Here is a 21,120-nt window from a genome sequence, read left to right on the forward strand (position 1 = left end):
AATAATTTAATGCACCCTTGCTGTATAAAAGTATCAATTTATTAAAAAAATTAAATATATCTTTCTGAACCTAAAGTTTGTTAACAGTAGTGTACAGTATTTTACGGTCCATGTTTTCAGTTTATATGTGTATTGTGTCAAAGACTACATTCTCAATATTTCTTAACATATCTCAATGTCTTCTGCATATTTCTGAAAAACTGGAAGAAAAAAAAACCTCTTCTGCTTACATGTTTACCTCTTAAAATGCTCAATTCAAAAAAGTGAATTCCTTCTGAATGAGTTCAGAATCTGCATAAACAAAGGCAAATAAATAAATAAAAATGTTGTGCTTTAACCCCAAAATGCACCTGATACATGCTTGTAAACATCCACACACCCATAAATGAAACTATTTCCCTCTAACGTCATTTATGAACAGATCCAGGCAGTTTTATCTTCGTTTGATGATCTGTGTGTGTAATCCAGGCCACAGACCCCTTTACAAAGCGTGCTTTCACTAATAGGATTGATGCTTTTGCTCGCTTCCTATTGGTGGAGCTGGAAGGTGGGTGGAGCTGTTGTGTCCCGAATGGGCTGCAAACAGTGGATGCTAGAAAAGTGTTATGATCTTCTTAGTCCATCGCTGCATGGTGAAGACAAAAAAAGAGAGTATGACTGTTTTCTCCAGATCTTGAGCAACCCGTACTAATTACCTACACATTGTTATCAGTCAGTCCATTCTTTCTTGTCCATCTGCGTGGGTCGTCTCCCATCTGGATCTGGGCAGTGGATGTATGGAGATCTGCTAGTGTGGCTGGTGTTTTGTGGACGTGGGACACACGATGGCTGTGGCGCTGGATGCAGTTTGGGTTCGGGTTAAAGGGGTCTGTAAGCAGAACGGCCTGCTCATCCTCTCGGTGTTGGCCGTTGTTATCGGATGTCTGCTCGGCTTTTTTCTGCGCTCCAAAAACCTCTCGGAGCAGGTTAGTCTTCCTGTCGACCCCTAATAATGTACAACAATGAACGGTTGTAGTAGAAGCCACCAAAACAATGTAAAACTCTCCCCAGAAACCTCCCATAAAAGCCTCTCCTACTGTATTTCCCTCAGTATGGGCTAAACTTCTCCTCATGGTCTTTTTTTACTTTTCAGTAGAAGCCTAAAATCAGGGCTTTTTTATGATTATGATCAAAATGGGGTTTCAATTAAATTGAATTCCCCATTGAATTCCTTAATTTTATTATTATTATTGTTATTATTATTGGTTGACACCATGACTTCTCCCCAGTCTTTAATAATTTGGTCTCGTTTTTTCCCCCTGAATATCTGTTTTTATTAGTCACAGCAATGCATTTGATGGTTGAAACTGGTTGAAACTTTAAATAACATTAGGATTATTATTATGATACTGCATTTTTAATCTATATTCAATTACTTAAGAAGTTAAAGGACTTTTACAAACTGTGACTTAATTAAAGATAGCCAGTGGGGTGAGAAAAATAAACTTAATTCAAAAGGAAAGCATTATTATTTTTCTGACCCCACTGACAGACATTTTTACAGATATATTTTTTTCTTAATAATTTTATCTCTTAATTTTTTTTTACTACATTTTTTATTCTTTTTGCAGTGTGGTATTTTCTAGTTCTTCATTACATCGAAGCAATAGCGACTGAAAGAATGGACAAACAAAGAGGCCGTTTCTCCCTTTCTCATTTCGTGTACGCATCAAAACCTTTGATATGATTCTCAAACACACCTAAAAATAAAACCTCCACAGACCATTTGGTGTGACGGCCGGGGATTACTGTCCAATCATACAAATGCTCTTAGTAATTGTACATTAAGCAAGTGCTCCTTAGCCTCGCGGCATTTAAAGCAGGTTGGTGATGCTATCTACAGTTTCAGATAAATTGCAATGAGCTCTTTAAAAAAAAAAAAAAAAAAAAAAAAAACTAATTGACTTATTTTGCAAGAGAAACCCAGTTTGGACCTAAAAATAAAACAAAATCTTATGTGCATTTATGAATTTGACATCCACTTTTATCCAGAGTGATTTATGCAGTACATGCATTCACTGGAAATGAACCCATGACCTTCATATTGCTACAGTAGTTAAGCTCTGTTAGTTGACCTACAAGAACATGGCAATCTCATTTATATAAATGTATGTTAAATGTAAACATTTTTGTGGTATCTCTTCCATCCTGAAATCTCAAAATGTGTTTAAATTGGCTGTGATTGTTTGCCATCACAGCATTTTCGCGTTCAATATTGAGAGATTATTTCTTGATGGTTATTATGTTCTTGAGACACAGCGTAAACAAGTCCATTGCTATTCGTGAGAGGAAATTATCTTAATGTTTAGTTCACTTCATACACCACCCTCTCTCTCACACTCAACACACTCACTCACTCACTCACTCTCACTAACTCACTCACTCAACACACTCATTCACTCACTCACTCACTCACTCAACACACTCACTCACTCTCACTCACTCTCACTCACTCAACACACTTACTCACTCACTCACCCAACACACTCACTCATTCACTCACTCACTCAACACACTCACTCACTCACTCAACACACTCACTCACTCAACACACTAACTCAACACATTCACTCACTCACTCAACACACTCACTCACACACTCAACACACTAACTCAACACATTCACTCACTCACTCAACACACTAACTCAACACATTCACTCACTCACTCAACACATTCACTCACTCACTAAACACACTCACTCACTCTCACTCACTCTCACTCACTCGACACACTCACTCACTCAACACACTCACTCACTCAACACACTCACTCACTCAACACACTCACTCACTCAACACACTCACTCACTCAACACACTCACTCACTCTCACTCACTCACTCACTCAACACATTCACTCACTCAACACACTTACTCACTCACTCACCCAACACACTCACTCATTCACTCACTCACTCACTCACTCAACTCACTCACTCAACACACTCACTCACTCAACACACTAACTCAACACATTCACTCACTCACTCAACACACTCACTCACTCACTCAACACACTCACTCACTCTCACTCACTCACTCACTCAACACATTCACTCACTCAACACACTTACTCACTCACTCACTCAACACACTCACTCATTCACTCACTCACTCACTCAACACACTCACTCACTCACTCAACTCACTCACTCAACACACTAACTCAACACATTCACTCACTCACTCAACACACTCACTCACACACTCAACACACTAACTCAACACATTCACTCACTCACTCAACACACTAACTCAACACATTCACTCACTCACTCAACACATTCACTCACTCACTCAACACATTCACTCACTCACTCAACACATTCACTCACTCACTCACTCAACACACTCACTCACTCAACACTCACTCTCACTCTCTCACTCTCTCAACACACTCACTCACTCACTCTCACTCTCTCACTCACTCAACACACTCACTCACTCACTCACTCACTCAACACACTCACTCACTCAACACACTCACTCACTCAACACTCACTCTCACTCTCACTCTCTCACTCTCTCAACACACTCACTCACTCACTCTCACTCTCTCACTCACTCAACACACTCACTCACTCACTAAACACACTCACTCACTCTCACTCACTCTCACTCACTCGACACACTCACTCACTCAACACACTCACTCACTCTCACTCACTCACTCTCACTCTCTCACTTAACACACTCACTCACTCACTCTCACACTCACACACTCAACACACTCACTCACTCACTCACTCACTCTCACACTCACTCACTCACTCACACACTCACTCACTCAACACACTCACTCACTCACTCACTCAACACACTCACTCACTCACTCACACACTCTCTCTTACTCGCTCACTCACTCACTCATTCACTCACTCACTCACTCACTCACTCACACTGATTCACATTCAGTCCTTTTAGGGACAGGAAGTGTAAGACTAGCTTCCACAAATATCACAAACACCCATGTCCGATATTTATAGAGAATAGTACATACATATATATGTGTGGTGTGTGTGTGTGTGTGTGTGTGTGTGTGTGTGTATTTCTCTCCATTGATTTCTTTTTATACAAAAGCAAACAGAAATATCGATCAAGAGCCTATGATGTGTGGTGCATTTGTATGAATTATGAATGAAAGTCATGAGAGGACAAAGAAAGGACTTAACTAACCTGAAAGCACTAGACATACACACAGCCATATTTCTACATGGTATAGACAACATGGTATAAATACACCTGCAGATAGACAATAATAATAATAATAATATAGAATTTTGTAAAAATAATAATAATTTTTAAACAAATACACTCATATACTCACATATGATTTTTGAAATATTTTTGAAAGAAGTCTCTTATGCTCACCAAGGCTGCATTTATTTGATCAAAAATACAGAAAAAAATGCTAAATTGTTAAATATTTAATTGAAATTTTTAATTGTGACAGTTATATAAGTATTTGGCAGATAAACATTGATAATTTTTTAACACTGATAATAAATAGAACAATTTAGCACCAATAATAATTGATAACTGATTAACTGGGCAGTAAATCAGTATTATTAGAATGATTTCTGAAGGATCATGTGGCACTAAGGACTGGAGTATACTACAATAGAAAGCATTTATTTTAAATTGTAAAAATATTTTACAATATTTCAGTTTTTACTGTATTTACTGTATTCTTTCAGAAACATTGTAAAAAATATTGATTGTACTTTTAAAATTTGCAGTAGTGTATGTGCATGTGTGTTTGTGGTTATAATCATGAATTTCATGATTTGTTTTTACTTTCAGAGTTTTAGGACAATATAAAAAAAAGAAAACAAAGCAGAGCAAAAGACAAGATCAACACAATAATAATGTTGAAGTGATTGATCTGTTGAGTGTATAATTAATGGTGTCTTTTTATAAGCAAACAAAGTGTTATTTGACATCAGTTTTTTTTTTTCAGAGCCATTGGATTTTATGTTTGTTTTCCTACAATATACATTCAACTTTGATAAATGCAAAACCCTGCTGTCCTTCTTCCTGGACAGATTTGCAAACTTATTCCACAAAGCCATCTGACAATACAGACTCCCACACTTTTGTTGTTTGTATTGTGGAGAGCATCTGTTGGAATGGCTTTGTGTTTGTGAGTAAAGCTCAGCGATAGCAATGTAATGACTCCACGCAATCTCAGCGCTGGCACCAAAATAATACTGCAGGCCGCAAAGAGGTGATCATGAGTCATGCATCACATTAGTCTGAAGCGCTTCTGTTTTCTGTCAAAGCAAATGGGAGATGAAACACTTCCATTTGGACACAAAAGTGTTTACAGGAACTTTGAAGAAGCTTTTTTGTTAGAGCAGTTGTTGTTTTATAAGCATTGTATTGTGCGTGCAGTTAGTTCAATCAGTGCAGCAGTTTTTCTTCATTCTATTTCAGATGTGAGATTATTTTCGGGTTTACGTTGAATGAGCCAAAAGAAGACACAGCGTGCACATGTTCAACAGTTGCATTGAGAAATTAGAAATGTGTTGAGAGTGATAGTCACAGATGATCACAAAAATGTGTGCATGCTTACATAGTCTTAACCACGCTGGAAAATCTGGCCAAATCCAGTTTAAAGAAAACGTTGATTAAAAAAGATAATGTTCATTATTCCATTTTCTTTCTTTCATGGAAGTGATGAAAGTCAATGTCAAGTCATCAAGCAAAAAAGATCAAAAGCAGTTCATACAATTTGTAAACCGTTTTCCATGTTGTATAATTGAAGCTGTTCACTGAAAATCAGCTTAATGCAGCTCCTTGGAATATATGCATTGCATGAGGACATTCTGGGATTAATAATGGGGACGAATAATGGCTTGAATCATGCAGAGGTCTTCAATGATACTTAAATGATCTTTTTGTCATTTCTTGAGTTCAGCAATGCTCATTCATGTTCATTATCATACTAAAAAACCATGCAAGTTTGAAAAGACATTTGAACAAATAGTGCTAGCTGGTTTTTACAGTTTCTAGCTGGTCCAAGAAGGTTATTTGTGGTTGTTATCATGGTTTATCCAGGCTTATATAGTTGACCAGTTGGACTACCAGCTGTTGGGCCTGGCAGACCATCTAAAAGACCAAACTGGACCAGGAAAACACCAAAAACAGCTTGACTATTAGCTCTTTACTTGATACTTTTTTTATGCAAAAAAAAACAAAAAAAAAAAACAAGATTATATTTTGCATGCTAAATGCAATTAAATGAAAATGTATTACAGTTAAATTCTTTTATCTGACGTTATCAGACTGTGCAATTTTTAAAAGTGTACTTCATGTACATTTACTCATCAATATTATATTATCTGCCAGTACAGTTTTTTTTTTTTTTTTATATACACTTTTAAGATCTGAAGTACATTAAAAGTGCATATTCAGTACAATGAAGTGCACTTCTTTTCTTTGCAGTAAGATAAACTAGAGATGCTACACAAAAATATACTACATGGGAAAAAAAATTACCCAATGATGGATAATTGTTTGATTTCTGATATTTTCGTACCTTATGTTTTTTTGCGTTACCAACAACAAGACAGATTTGGGAGGCTCTTTTGCTCGCTGTGTTAAAAGACAGAGTGCTTTACTGGGACTGGACTCATATCTCAGTGTCAAAGCATGGGAGCGTGAGCAGAAATGCAAACTCTGACTGAAGCTCAGCTGGATTCTGTTGTGTGCATTTGTAAAATACTGGTATAAAATCAATGTTGCATATGAAGTGACTGGAAATATCTCAAACATTCAGAAAGCCAGCTGGAGCCTTTGAAGGCTGCAGCTTGTGTGGCCCTAAATGAGATCCTGCTGCGATTCTGTTGTGTCCTTGAGCAAGACACTTGAAGAAGTGACATGTGCAACTTCTTTGTTGAGTTATGCAATATATAGGAGCTTTCATGCTTCAAAAAGAACTAAAAACACCTTAAAAGCATCATGAAAGTGGTCCATTTATCTGGTGTGCTGTACAACAAAAACATTATTCAAACTTATTTTATCTCCGGTAGGCAACATTTCTCATTTTTGTTTAGTTTAACTTTATGTACTAAAATAACTAACCCAAATGGAACCTTGTTTCCACCACACAATAATAATAATAATAATAATAAAAATTGCAACATTTTATATTTTACATTGTGACTTTTCCCCCCTCACAATTCAGATATATAAACATGCAGTTTTATTTTGTGATGGAAACAGGCCTCAATAAAAAACTAAAATAAAAATAAAATAAAAAGAATAAAAACTATATAGAAATTTTTATATATATACAATTACAAAATTAATACAACTTTAAAATGAAAACAGAAAATATAAAAATAAAAAAGTTCTTCAAAATGTTAGTAAAAACTAAATTTAGTTTCACTTGATGTACTAAATTAACTAACATTGAAAAAAAAATTTAAATACAGACATATTTTTAAAAAAACATGCAAAAAAACAAAACATTTAAACTAAAACTAACTAAAATTAAAACAGAAAAAAGGGAATAATAGGATAAATTTAACATATATTTCTTCTGAATGTCTGGAAGAATTAATGATTTCAGTCAATAACTAATAACATGTTAATTTCTTGCTCACACATACAGGTAGCTATTGTATAGCCTTGGAAGCCTATAAGATGTAATACAAATCTGCTTTACAGTGTTTTTTTTTTTTTTAGCTGGACAAATCCTAATGATGCTTATTTTAACTGTATTTTAATGAAAACCCAGAGAGACAGAAAGTCTTACATGTTTGCAAACAACATGAGGGTGAGTAAATGATGACAGAATTTTTATTTTGTGTGATTTACTCCTTTCAAGTCGAGCTGTGTTTCCATATCTATTTATCCTGAGGGCCTCGCTGCACTTATAAAGTATAGACGTCATCACATATCCAGACAGAAAACATACAAAAGCCTGCAGGATATTTGAATACTCATCTAATATTTATTTATTTATTGGCCACATCGGACACCAAGGTGTCAGTGTTGTGTAGATTACAGGAAACAAACTATGTAAATGTATTCACACTCATGTTGTTTCTAGACCTGTATTACTCTTTTTACCCAAAGATGATTTGAAGAGCACAGAATTCTCTTTTCCATGGAGCTACAGATGCTGAACATGATGTCACCAAGAACAACATGTTCCTGGATTGACATCCTTGTTTACCTTGAAAAACATTCCAATCAACCAATCAGAAGTGAGGGATCGTTTTTCAGGAAATATCTGCTTTAGGCTTCCTATCTGGGATAGGTGCTTCTACACCCTTGTTAATCAGCTATCTTTTCACACTGATTTTAGGAATAAGTTATGGGTAGGGTTAGGTTTTGAGACCAGATAGAGAATGGGTTAAGTCTATATTTTTGGACAGTAATATTGATCCAGGAACGTGTCTGTCTTGGAAAAACCACATCTGTCAGACTCTGAAAAGGTTAATCATCCTATTTATCCATTGTTTTGTATCCGAAGTCATTATCAACTTAGAAATCATCATGTTCATCATGCAGTACTATTGTATGATTTCAGAAAACTTTAGTGGGCTTTAAAATGACTCCGCTGAAAGTCTCTTTGTTTGAGGAAATATATTCTTTGATTCAGGACAATATTACCTGATTAGCAGCTGATCTTCAGCTCAATTCCTCTGATGAGTAATAAGTGGACATTTTCAAGCAGGTCTTGAGGAATCACTCTTTGTGTTGTCACCATGATGTTAGTATTGTATCTGAACTATACAGAAAATCAGATTCACCCAAAATGAATGGATGAATGGATAGATGGATAGATAGTGTTGAAGCAGTCATGTCAGGGAGATGCTGTGTGTATCTAGGTGAAAGCTGTCTTTACATTTATTTTGAAGGATAAAGCTCGCGATTATGGAAAGGGGTGTTACATTTCCGACGAGTGCTTATGGTGTTCGGCCAATCACAATGCACTGGGTCAGTTGGCCAATCAGAGCAGACTGTGATTGTTGGAAGGTTGGACTCTGTTGAAAATGACGCGTTTAAGAGAGGCGGGGCATAGAGAAAATACATGAATGTACAGTTTTAGAAAAATAATGTATTTTTTAACATTAAAAGCATGTTAACATATGCTGTTTCACCAAACACACAAAAAATTGACCTGTAAAAAGCATCATATGACCCCTTTAAGAATGCTGCGAGCTCGACGTAGACAGTGTTTTCTATGGATGTCCTCAGTAGTAGGAAGTGTTGTCCCTGTGATGCGTTGACCGGTTTTCACCATCCTCTGCAGTGCCTTGCCATCAGCAACTGAGCATTTCCCATACCAGACTGTGATACAACTGGTCAATATGTTCTTGATCGCACACTGGTAGAAGTTCACCAGGATGGCTGAAGACAACTGGTTCTTCTTTTGTTTCCTAAGAACCAAAACTGGTGAGCCTTCATGACCAGACTGGAGGTGTTTGTGGTCCAGGTCAGGTCATCTGAGATGCGGGATTCCAGGAACTTGAAGCCGGAGACACGTTCAACAACTATCCTGTAAAATGTGGATGGGTTAATGCATGTTTCCTTTCTTCTTCCTGAAGTCCATAATGAGCTCCTTGTCTTACTGATGTTAAGGAGCAGGTTGTTGTCGGCGAACCATGTGGCCTGGTGCTGTACCTCCTCCCTGTAGGCAGTCTCATCGTTGTCTCTGATGAGCCCATGCACCATGGTATCATCTGCAAACTTGATGATGGAGTTGAATCCATGCACAGGCTTGCAGTCGTGGGGGTAGAGGGAGTAGAGGAATGGGCTCAGCACACAGCCCTGTGGTACCCCGGTGTTGAGTGTGATGGTGGTGGAGCAGGTGTGTTTGTGTGTATATATATATATATATATATATATATATATATATATATATACACACACATACATGCCATTTTCTAAGTAGGCTAATCAGAGCCAATTCTCCCTGTACGCAAAATACGCAAGCTGTGTAGGGCTCCCAAAACACCAGGGGGCCTCTTGCTTTCTAAGATGATTTCATTTTAGTTTTGTGTTTGAATTTGGCCAGAGGTTATGAAAACATGAATGATAATTAATTTTACTGCGGTGCGCTGTCGCCCTTTATACATAAAAATCTGTAAAATCATGTAACGTGAATGTCGTTCAGTCTTGCTCGAGACTAAAAAAGGATTTGAAAACGTACCGAGCTGCGGAAGAGACACACTTTCTCAAGTGTTTTCTTCAACATTGTGACATTGTAAAGGTACAGTACCAGAAGTAGGCTACTGGTCAACAATGTAAACTGAGTGAAATTCATTAGTTTCAGAGGTTTAGTCTGAATGAGGCTCTGCAGTGATGGTTCAGATTTTCAGTGTTCAGGCTCCATGAGATTTTGCTCTTAAACATTTACTAATATTTTCTGCTTTGCAAGAGCACTGGAGCACTCATGCCTAAATTGCTTTTTAGAGTCTGACCAAGAAACACTGGAGTGGCTTTTAAAGCACATAGGCTACTGCTAGAAAGACATGTTCTTATTTTGCTCTGTAAACATCCCATAATTTATGGAGAAACCAAAAGTTAGATTATTCCTAATGATTAATATTTTCAAATTAATAAAATTCTTAATTTATTTGGCATCAGTGCAATGTGCTTTCATTGTCTCCTCTAAGACAAGCAGAAAGAAAATATCCAAAATGTGCATTTAAATGTTATTACACTATCTATTCGCATCTGTAGATTTTAATTACAATACATAAAAGCTGTGAATTTTTTTGTCATGCATTGAGCCAGAAATGCCAAAATTACCAGCAAAAATACAGAACAGATAAAAGTTTTAGGCACTTGTATAGAAAAATTGTTAAATGAGGATGCTGTCAAAAATATTGTCTTGAATAGAAATTAACTTGTTATATTAACTAAATTAAATCAATGGGTGCAGTCAGAATCGAGTCCAAACAGCTGATAAAAACATCACAATAATCCACAAGTAATCCACACCACTCCAGTCCATCAATATGACGTAAATATGTTTTTGACTTCAGACTTAAACTTCCTGCTAAAATACAAGTTCATAACCCATAAAAACGCACTGCCTCCAGTGAAAAAGTCCACCCCGTGTTGTCATCTCACATCGAAATACTCCACATATTTGTTCAGATCTGTTTTGGCTGGTAATCGGTGCTTGATCTGTGCATATTTCTCTCCTGATTCAAACGAGATGACTTTTTGCAGATTTTTATTTCACAAAACATTAATTACTGGACCGAAGTGGTGTGAATTATTGTGATGCTTTTATCAGTTGTTTCTGCAGAGCATCCATTGGTAAGCAAGTGCTCAAGGGCACCTCAGTCGTGGCATTACCGGCCTGAGACTCGAACCCACAGCATTACTACATGCTACATCACTACATATTTCTTCAAATCTGTTAAGAGTAAGAAACAAACTCATTTACATCTTGGACAGTGAGTGAGGACATTTTCAGTATTTTTTTTTTTTTTTTGGGTGAACTATTCTTTAAAGCACTGTGTTTAATCAACCAGGAAAAGTCTAGTAACATCTGCTAATGTATTTTAACCTATGGTGTCGCTAGGCATTTTGTATCATATAAATTTCAGAATCTTGCATGATGCATTTGTATAGTTGTTTGGTATGCCACCCAGCCCTACTTTAATAATCAAATATTCACATAATATTCCTTGTTACACTTTAGGAGCACATGCATGCCATCCAGCCTCTGCTATCACACACAGATGAGCCACTTATGCACAAATCAATGGCTAATTTTTAAACAACTGCTTTGCAATTCTTTACAGAGTGAAGGAACAAAGGCATATCATTACAATTACAGCAAAAATTGAGCATTCAAAAACAAGCATGAGATGTTCTTAAAGAAATAATGGCAATCATTGTTGTATTGTAAATTATGGATCTGTACATCTTGCACATGTGAAAAAAAAAACTTTCCTTTCATAATTTCTACAGTAAGACCTGCAATGAAGTGGCTTCCACTATAATTAAAGTTATCTAATCTATTCAGGCAGGAAGAGAACTTTGTTTAATGTTGCAGCAATCAGATAGTAAAGTTTTTAATGAGATAATATGCCACGTACCTTCCCAGAAGTTCCTCTTCAAAAATGAAATCTATAAGGATAAATGACATTAAAAAGAGTAATTACAGTCTTTTGTACCTGATCAAGGTCATTTTGACTTGAAAAGCACACTTTTATATACAATATGGTTTTTTCCTGTTTCTGAGAATAACGCTAAAGATGCATAGGTCATCCAGCAAGGGACCAGAATTTGCCAATTTTCCACATGATTGGCCCAGAGCGGTGACCAGCTAGTCAGTCTGTTGATTCCAGCGTTGTCCGCGGTTTTCCTGTGTAACTGGGCTACTTTAACACTGTTGCTGTGGGTTGTTGTTCATGTCTGCTGTTTGAAATGACCCCAATAATGTTATATTTATTTATCCCTTGGAATGCAAATTTTACCAGGGGAGCCCCACCCAAAAAAAAACCTGGCAACCCTGGGCGATTCTACACATGCTAGTATGTCGTCGGCATGGAAGTTCTTCATCGTGAGCAAAAACGCAAAATTCTCAATGTAGGGCCAAAGTAAACTTTGGTTGAACCGCAGGGCTCAATTTATGCTTGTGTGGGACAAGTAGATTTTTATAACAAAAAGAACTAGGGAAGCACTGAAACTTGGCCACCATTTTTTTTTTTTTTTTGCGCAACAATTATTCTGATTTTATGAAATGCAGTGTAAATGGAGACACTTGATATTGTACTTATCGGGTTCTGAGGGATCCTACGTGTTGATTCGGTTGATTCCTCACGTATAGTGTGAGCAGTCAAATCGCAACTCGACAATCGGACTGTACAGTTAACGCATAAAAATCGTGAGCTTTGGCTTTACATTGCATGCGATCTACTCGTACAGTGCGAGAAGTGTGAAGTACCTTGCCGAAATCGCACAGAAATCGCACAGTGTATGCCCGCCTTTAGGGGTGCTCTGGTAATTTCCCTCAGGTGCGTGATTCCACATAGAGCAGCTGTTGCTACACAGAGCCGTTGTTAATTGAGAAGATGCACAAATAAACACTTATAATGAATGTGGATTTGCGCAGCTTCTCAGTTAACAACGACTCTGTGTAGTAACAGCTGCTCTATGTGAAATCACGCACCTGATGGAATTTACCGCTGATTAGAGAACCGGCTTTACTGACGAGATGGCATTAACGATCGGACAATCGTGATCGGAGCACCCCTAATTTTATTGTGTAAATATTTTTTTTGCATTGAAATAATGTATAGATTTTAGTTTGTACTGTATATGCTGTCAATTATAACAATCATTTATTTCCTTGAGATCTTTTTTTTTTATCCTCACCCATGCCATCTCTATGCCATGCAAATCTAAACAGTCCAAAAAAAATACCACACAAATTGATGCAACAGCCTTCAAGACTAAATCAATTATTTAAAAAGGGCAAGTTGTGATGTGGAGGGACATTGTATTTTTGCACATTGTATTTTTTTCACTTAAATTGGAATCGAACAGAAATCTAATTTGCATACATGAAAAAAAATTATCTAACAGGCACATAGTGTAAGAAAAATAATGAACTTCTTTTGCATTGCTTAAATCCATTCCCTTTCCACCGTTTGTGCCTGTATGCATATTTGCACTTAAATCTTTGTGTGAATGTATGCATGACAATTATTTCGACATTTAGATATTTAAATATTTGCATTTAATCAGCAAGCACTCATCCAAACAGAATTTAAAATAGTCTGAAATATTTGTATAATTGTGTGTGAGTCTGTGTGAGCAGTGCTGCTGTGAGTTTTAAGATGATTAATTTCTCGGCTCTGGCAGCCCTCTGCTCTCATAGCACGACACAAAACCAGCAGAGCTTAAAGCAAAGAGGCTTTCTCAGAGTTCTGACCGCAGGCCAAGCATCCAACCACTGAGAGAGAGAGATTTGGGCGTTATCACTGGGCAGTTTCTTTAGTTTCAGACTGCGGTCACTGCTAGAGGGAGATGACGGGAAACTCAATAAGATCTGTCGATTCCTGCTGTTCTGGACTTTCTCTAGTTAAACTTCTTGCTGTGTTCAGAAACTGGATAACACACTGGTTTCCATGCAATTTGCCAAAAATCGGGTGTATAAAAAAAAGCTTGTCAAAGCCTAAAAAGTACAAAATATTTGAGCGAATTAATTGAATTTAATACTAATCAATTTATTTTTGTTCATAATAAGCAGCGCAGACACAAAATACTAAAAATTATAATCAGTACTTTGTCTGAATACAATATAACAACCTTAAATCAAGATATATTTACTCAAGAAGCAAAGAGAAGATATAAAGTCTTATTTTCTACAAAACTGAACAATATTATTTCAGCTTATTACTTAAAACTAAAACAAATATGTGTCAATGGTATCAATTATTTATTTATTTATTTATTTAATTTTTTGAAAATCAAGAATATTTAATTTTTCTAAACCCATTGGCAGATATTTGTTGTTGTTTTAATCTGGAATTTAATTTTGTCCCTTTACAAATTTTCTGTCTTAAAGGTCTTAAAAAAACTTTTATAAACAACAACAACAAAATTACTTTTACAAAACCTACAGAAACCATGAAACTGTCTCTAGCATTATTTCTACATATAAATATTTATTGCTATTTGCACTCCTCAGCCTTTTTTACATCTGGTTAGGGTGAGAAAAAACGTTGACAGAGTTTTTGATTATGAAACTAAATTTGACAAGGAAACAGCTGCATTTTCTAGATCAGTGTTTCTCAAACTTTTTCAGCACAAGGACCACTTTATCTTCCAATTTTTTTCTGAGGACCACCTAACAGAATCCCACTCTAACACGCCCCCAAAAACTAACAAAATAGGAAGGATAAGCTAAATTTAAGTTTAATATGCAGCTTTTTCAAGTAAAAAACTAATTATTCAAACACAAATGCAATAATATGATCAGAAATTATTATATACATTTTTATTTAATTTGAAAAAGTAAATGTGAAATGAGTTGCAGCTTAATATGAACAACAAACTGCACATGTGGAAAAAAACTGCAATTAAACATACTGTAACAGCCTAGGTCCCACTTAATGCCATTCCAAAGAGCCATTAGTTTAAAACTGAGGTGGTGGGTATAGGAAGTCTATGGTTGTAACTATGGTAACAATAAAATGCTGAAAAGAATGTTCCCCTTAATGTCCAATATAACTGAAATTACTGGGATTTTACACATGAAACAAAAACTAGTACATTACAAAACTAATAGATCTGTGGATTCTAGATTTTGAGATTTCCATCTAAAACTTGAATATTAACGTGAATATTAATGAGACGGGTGGTGCTGCTTATCACACATCAATGTCTGGCTCCAAAAACTTGCCTAGTGTAGGTCATCGTTTCGCGGACCACTAGGGGGCGATGGCGGACCACACTTTGAGAATTACTGTTCTAGATGATAATAAATCAGAAGATGAGTCTTCAATTTCCAGGATTTTTCACGCATTTCATATTTAAGTTTTTCAAAGTGTTGATTTTGGCCTCAACACAACAGAAGAGCAGCCTGATTAGATTATTTGTGCCAAGGGACATCATTTCTCAGTTGTGTGGAAAACTGGTGACCGGTCAGTGTTTTGTTGATTGCTGTGTCTTCTTTTTCTACTCTAGGAAGTGAAATACTTCCAGTTTCCTGGAGAGCTGCTGATGAGGATGCTGAAGATGTTGATTTTGCCTCTGGTTGTGTCCAGGTAAGACTTGATATTGCTCTCGATGGATAACAAGCTGGTTTAATGTCTATAGATTTTCATTCTCTGCTTGTTTAAACCACTGCTCAGAGGTTTGGGGTCTCTAAATTTCAGCATCAATCCTCCAGTTTTCAGTGTCACATGGTCCTTCAGATTTGCTGTTCAAAAAACAAAACAAAAAAATTCTGTTGAAGACGGTTGACCTGCTTCGTACATATTGTGGAAACTGTGATAGTATTTATAGTATGTGATAGAAGATCTTTGATAACTAAAAGGACAGCATTTATTTGATTTAGAAACATATAGATGCCACTTTTGATCAATCTCAGCCACCTAAATTAACTTGAAACTCGTAGAAGCCATGTTCCAAACATTTCACGGTTTTAGCTTGTTTTCCTGAAGTTATTAATATAAATGGCAAACCCAGCAGTCTTGGCTTCATCTCAGATGCCTGCCATAAACTACAAATAAACCAGCTTCTACTGTACCTCATTAAAGAAATTGGCCCAGCTGTGCTAAATAAAGAGCTTCTCATCCATCTATTCCTGAAAACACAGAGCTATTGGATGGGTGACCGTGATTTCACCAAGTACAGCATGTTCCTGGATCCACATCCTTGTTGATCCTGGAACAACATTCCAATCAACCAATCAGAACTAAGGGATAACCTTTTAGGAAAATATCTGTTTTAGGCCTACAATCAGGGTTAGGTGCTTCTACAATCTTGTTAAAGCTATCATTTCTCTCTGATTTTAAAAATAAATTAGGCAAGGTTGGGTTTAGGAGTAGGGATTGGGTTTAGTCTATATTTTTGGACAGTAATGTTGATACAGTAACATGTCTTACCTGGCAAAATCATAATAGCCAGATATATCTTTTAAAAAAATAATCAGCTATCGATTATATTTTTTTAGTTTATATTATTATAGGTCTATAATTCATTTGCCCTGCTATAATTTCACAGCTCGTTATTGCACCACTTATGCAGGGACAATAAATGATCAAATCAGCTTAATCCTCATTGAAAACATTGATTTAAAACATTTAGACATATTACACAATGGGTGCTTCTCAAACGGAAATGCTAGAATAAGGCTGTAAGTTTGTGTGGCATAGTAAATTCAGAGAAGCTCAGTACTGACTCGTTTTTTGTCAGTTTATTTTCATGAAATTGAATGGGTAACCTACAAAGGATTGCGGGTGATTGAAGGTTGCTGAGGATACATCCCATGCATCCTTCAAATTCAGCTAAATGAAGAACCTCCAAACGAAGGCTGCCTTGCAAGGATCCTTCCGATTGAGATGGCCTTCAGTGACGTTTGATGACGTGGGAGCCGAGATATGCAGCCTTCCGTTTGAGAAGAACCCATATAGGCCTATAATTAAAATTCCTCTAAAATTCGTCATCAATGAAAATATAAAAATTGTTTAACAGAAAATACTTCAATTATGTTGTTATTGTTGTTTCACTACGTACAGTAGGTTCTATATCAGCCCCATAAGAGATCTTTTTTTATATACCCAGTATGTCTCTTGTCTCTGAGAAAATGTGTGCCGTTAAACGTCAGATGCCGACAGCTAGGTCAGTTTTTACTTTCACTTTCTGTAGCTTAAAGTTGCAATAGGTGATTGTTTTCAGAAACCTTTTTTGTTATGCTGGTTGAAAGTCTCTTTGCATCCCGATATAGCAATCATTAAGCTAAGTGGTCTAAATGTATTTATCTGTATTTATTTTGACTTTTTAAGGCGTAGTACCAGAAAATGTTCGTCCAATCAAAATGCTTGATCCAAGCATTTTAATTTGCTTTTCTACCTACAGAATACATCATTAGCGCGTTCAAGTACGCTCTGAAGACAGAGCCAGAATGAAAGGGAAAGAAAGTGACGTGACGTGACATACAGCCAAATATGGTGACCCATACTCAGAATTCGTGCTCAGCATTGAACCCATCCAAAGTGCACACACACAGCAGTGAACACACACACACACAGTAAACACACACACAGAGCAGTGAACACACACACACACTGTGAACACACACCCAGAGTTTAGAACTCTTTCGAAGTGAGCAACGTGCATGAACTGTGTTCTGATCGATATGATCCCTACCCAGTGTTCATTGCTCCCTACTCGTTGAGCAGGGCTTTACTTCACTTCGGAACATGGACTGGAATTGGCAACCACTGATTTTGCCTATTGTAGTAATGTTGTCTATGCATTCAGGGGGTGTGGCTTTGGATGGTGAATGCAGGGAGGGTGGGACGTTCACTTTCAGTGCTATCAGGCTAAAGTTAGCATTTTCCAAGATCTCCTACTGCACCTTTAAGTAATTGACTGGAGTTTAATACTTCTTCACGGGCATAACGCTCATGCAGTTTGCACAGTGTTTGTGTGGCATGCACTGGCTCGTCTTCATGGCTTAAAACTGAAATATGTATAATTTTGGGACGTGTTTGTCTTTAGCACTAATTGCAAAATGGACAAATGGTTCACATTTCCCATGATAATAACATTATTTTATCAAAAGATCTTTTTGTTTTCTTTCTTGCAGCATTAAAGATTAAATAGTTCAAGTTCTATTTTCGCACAGGCGCACTTAGAGAAAAAGCACTGAGTTCAGAGCAGTCTTTTTGTAGCTCTGCTTCAACTGTGCAATACCTTCATGAGGGATGTCAGAAATTCATCAGACCGTCTGATTTCCTGGCGGGAGAAACGTGTCGCTTCTTGTTTTTCCCTGTACACTGCATGGATACTGCACGACAAACATCACACAACAAAGCAGAAATTTAGCCCAACTCAGAAAAAGAGTCGCATGAGCCAATAATTGGCTCAAAATCGGATGAAAAAAAACATGGTGTAGGCTATGTGTGTCTCACGTACATGAGAAGAAGAGCACAACCTGGTATTCATCTGACCACTGACTTTACTAAATGAAACTTTATACTCTCTCTCTCTCTCTCTCTCTTTCTCTCTCTCTCTCTCTCTCTCACACATACACACACACACACACACACACACATTATTTCATGATATGGCCTTTTAATGTGTCAAAGTATAATAACGTGGAGACTGGAGAGCCATAAACATTGTTTTACACATTCAGTTCTATTGTCTGAGATGTAATTGAATTATGTGCTGCATTCTCTTCAGCTTATGAAATGTTTTAATCATGCAGACAGAGTATTATTCGCATATTAGTTCTCTGGGATTTTCTTCTTTTTCTCCTGATAAGCCTCAAATTAATATGTGCCAGTATGACTGGTTCAGTTAAGGTTGTCTTGTACCGAATGCCTCAAATTCATACAGACATTCATTCCACATCTTCTAAAAAGAACTCATTAAAAACTTCATCAATGTCGGAAAAGTGTCTGTCCTGAATTAAGGAACTGTAATTGAAAAAAAAAAGTTCATGTTCCAGTATGTGGGACAAAATAATTTGCCAAGTGGGACATAAAAGTGTCAGACTTTAAATTCAACATGAAACACAATTCCTTTACTTTCATAATTAATGCATTGCTGACTAAAACAATTTGTGATGATAGAAAAAACTCAATTATGATAATTTTTCAGAACATTTTTCATCGAGTCATTTTGATTCTCAAGTAAATGTGTCCGGATTAAAGAATGATATAAGATGTTTATACAGGTAAACTGTGTTTTCAGTATAAGACCAGGAGCTTGCATTAAGAAAGTAAACAGGGGGATTTTTAATGTCATTTTGACTTTGCTTAAAAACAAATACTGCGTGTCCTTTTTTTTTTGCAGTAGTGCATTATGCCAGGTACAGACAGAAATGCATGTAAGTACCACAGTAAAAAATACTTTGTCCTACTGGGATGTAGATTTCATCCCAAAGTCCTCACTTGTACATTTAAAAATGAAATAGATGATACATTTAAAAAAAAAAGTGTGCACTGGTTTTCATATTAGCAGATACTGTGAGAATCAGAGATGAAAGTTTGTTGAAGAACATTTGAGGTGAGGATACACGACTAACAATATAATGCTGAAGAGTTCAGGAAAGGTAAACTGTTTCGTGTTTTTTTTTTTTAGCCTCTTCATTTTTGTCCCTGACACCCTGGCAGCTTTGTGAAAGAGGATTTTATTTGTGGTCTCAAACAGGTCCTTTGCTTCTAAAGTCTACATCAGCACACATCGCTAGAGTTCAGGTTACTTTTGAAACACCCACTAATGTCAGCAGGCTAAACAAACAGCTTTTTTCAGTCTAGCTATTCTGTACGATTGCTGATGTTTATCACTCTGTAGTGGTGTAGTCTGGTGGAGTTTCAGACTGGGTTCATTTCTAATACTTGGCGTGCTAATAAAACTACTAAAAGTTGGAAAACTACAGTAAAATCTGTGTCTAATAGCTTCAATCTATTAACAAAACAGCCTTGCAGCAATTATGTGAAGGATGTCTTTTTAGGGCAAACTTTTTTCATGCATTAGTGAATTTTGAGATGATGGGCTATTTGGCTTTTTATGCATTTTCATTGTTGTTTCAGACTACACGCTAAAAAAAATGCTGCTTACAAAAAATGTATGTAAAATGCACTCCAATAAGAAAGATTTATAAGAAAGATTTATTCTTAACAACTATATTCCTATCTATATTTTGAAGGCTTTTACAGAGGGTTTGGAATAACATTTTATTCCCAAAAACATATATTTATATATATATATTTTTTTTTTGTAGTTTTTTTTTTGGCTGTTGACTGCTTTCTCATTTATAGAGTGATAAAAAAGAGAAATCCAAAATCCCATGTAAAAACCCTTTAATTCTAATATGTCAATCAAATGAAACCCACATTTTAAATCTGGCTTTATCGAACAGTCAAATTTAAGTTCTAGAAATGAATGCATAACAGATTTGTCATATTTAATATAATCAATCAGCTGGGGAATGTTTTTATGTAGTGTTTGTCTAACACAAACCAATTAGAGTATTAGCGTTACATTTATTCTAAATGGAGACAATTAAAATAAAATAAAATAAAATGAAGTATAACTTACATAATTTGCCCAAATGAACGGATTCGCCAAAGTTAGTAGTGTGAGTAAAGACACTTTTACAAAAATGATCAATGTGCAGAAAAGTGATGCTCTATAACACAAGTTATGAAATATTGACCTTTGACCCTTTTTCAACAAACAGTCCATCAAACCTTTCAATATTACAGCATGTGCCCTGAGTTTGGATTGCTCATTTTTCTATCTCAGTCACAGAACATACAGTTTAATGACCTTAAAATATCTCTGGGCTATTTGGTGTTTGCAATCGGTTCACGTCAATTTTTCAGTTTTTCATCACTTTGTCCATGACTTTTGGC

The 21,120-nt window shown here is 36.3% G+C and overlaps 1 protein-coding gene across 1 annotated transcript in view; it reads left to right on the forward strand.

The window, feature by feature from the left end:
• Window positions 1-769: 769 nt before the first annotated feature.
• The window catches only part of LOC113041745 (excitatory amino acid transporter 5-like), a 45,939-nt gene continuing 25,588 nt past the window's right edge, over window positions 770-21,120 (forward strand). The window contains exons 1-2 of the mRNA XM_026200387.1: window positions 770-965; window positions 15,713-15,792. Of these exons, the coding sequence (XP_026056172.1) occupies window positions 825-965; window positions 15,713-15,792 (221 nt within the window). The 5' untranslated portion in view covers window positions 770-824. The remainder of the gene's footprint in view (window positions 966-15,712; window positions 15,793-21,120) is intronic.

The sequence above is a fragment of the Carassius auratus genome, chromosome 23 (genome assembly GCF_003368295.1).
Source record: "Carassius auratus strain Wakin chromosome 23, ASM336829v1, whole genome shotgun sequence".
Lineage (NCBI taxonomy): Eukaryota > Metazoa > Chordata > Actinopteri > Cypriniformes > Cyprinidae > Carassius > Carassius auratus.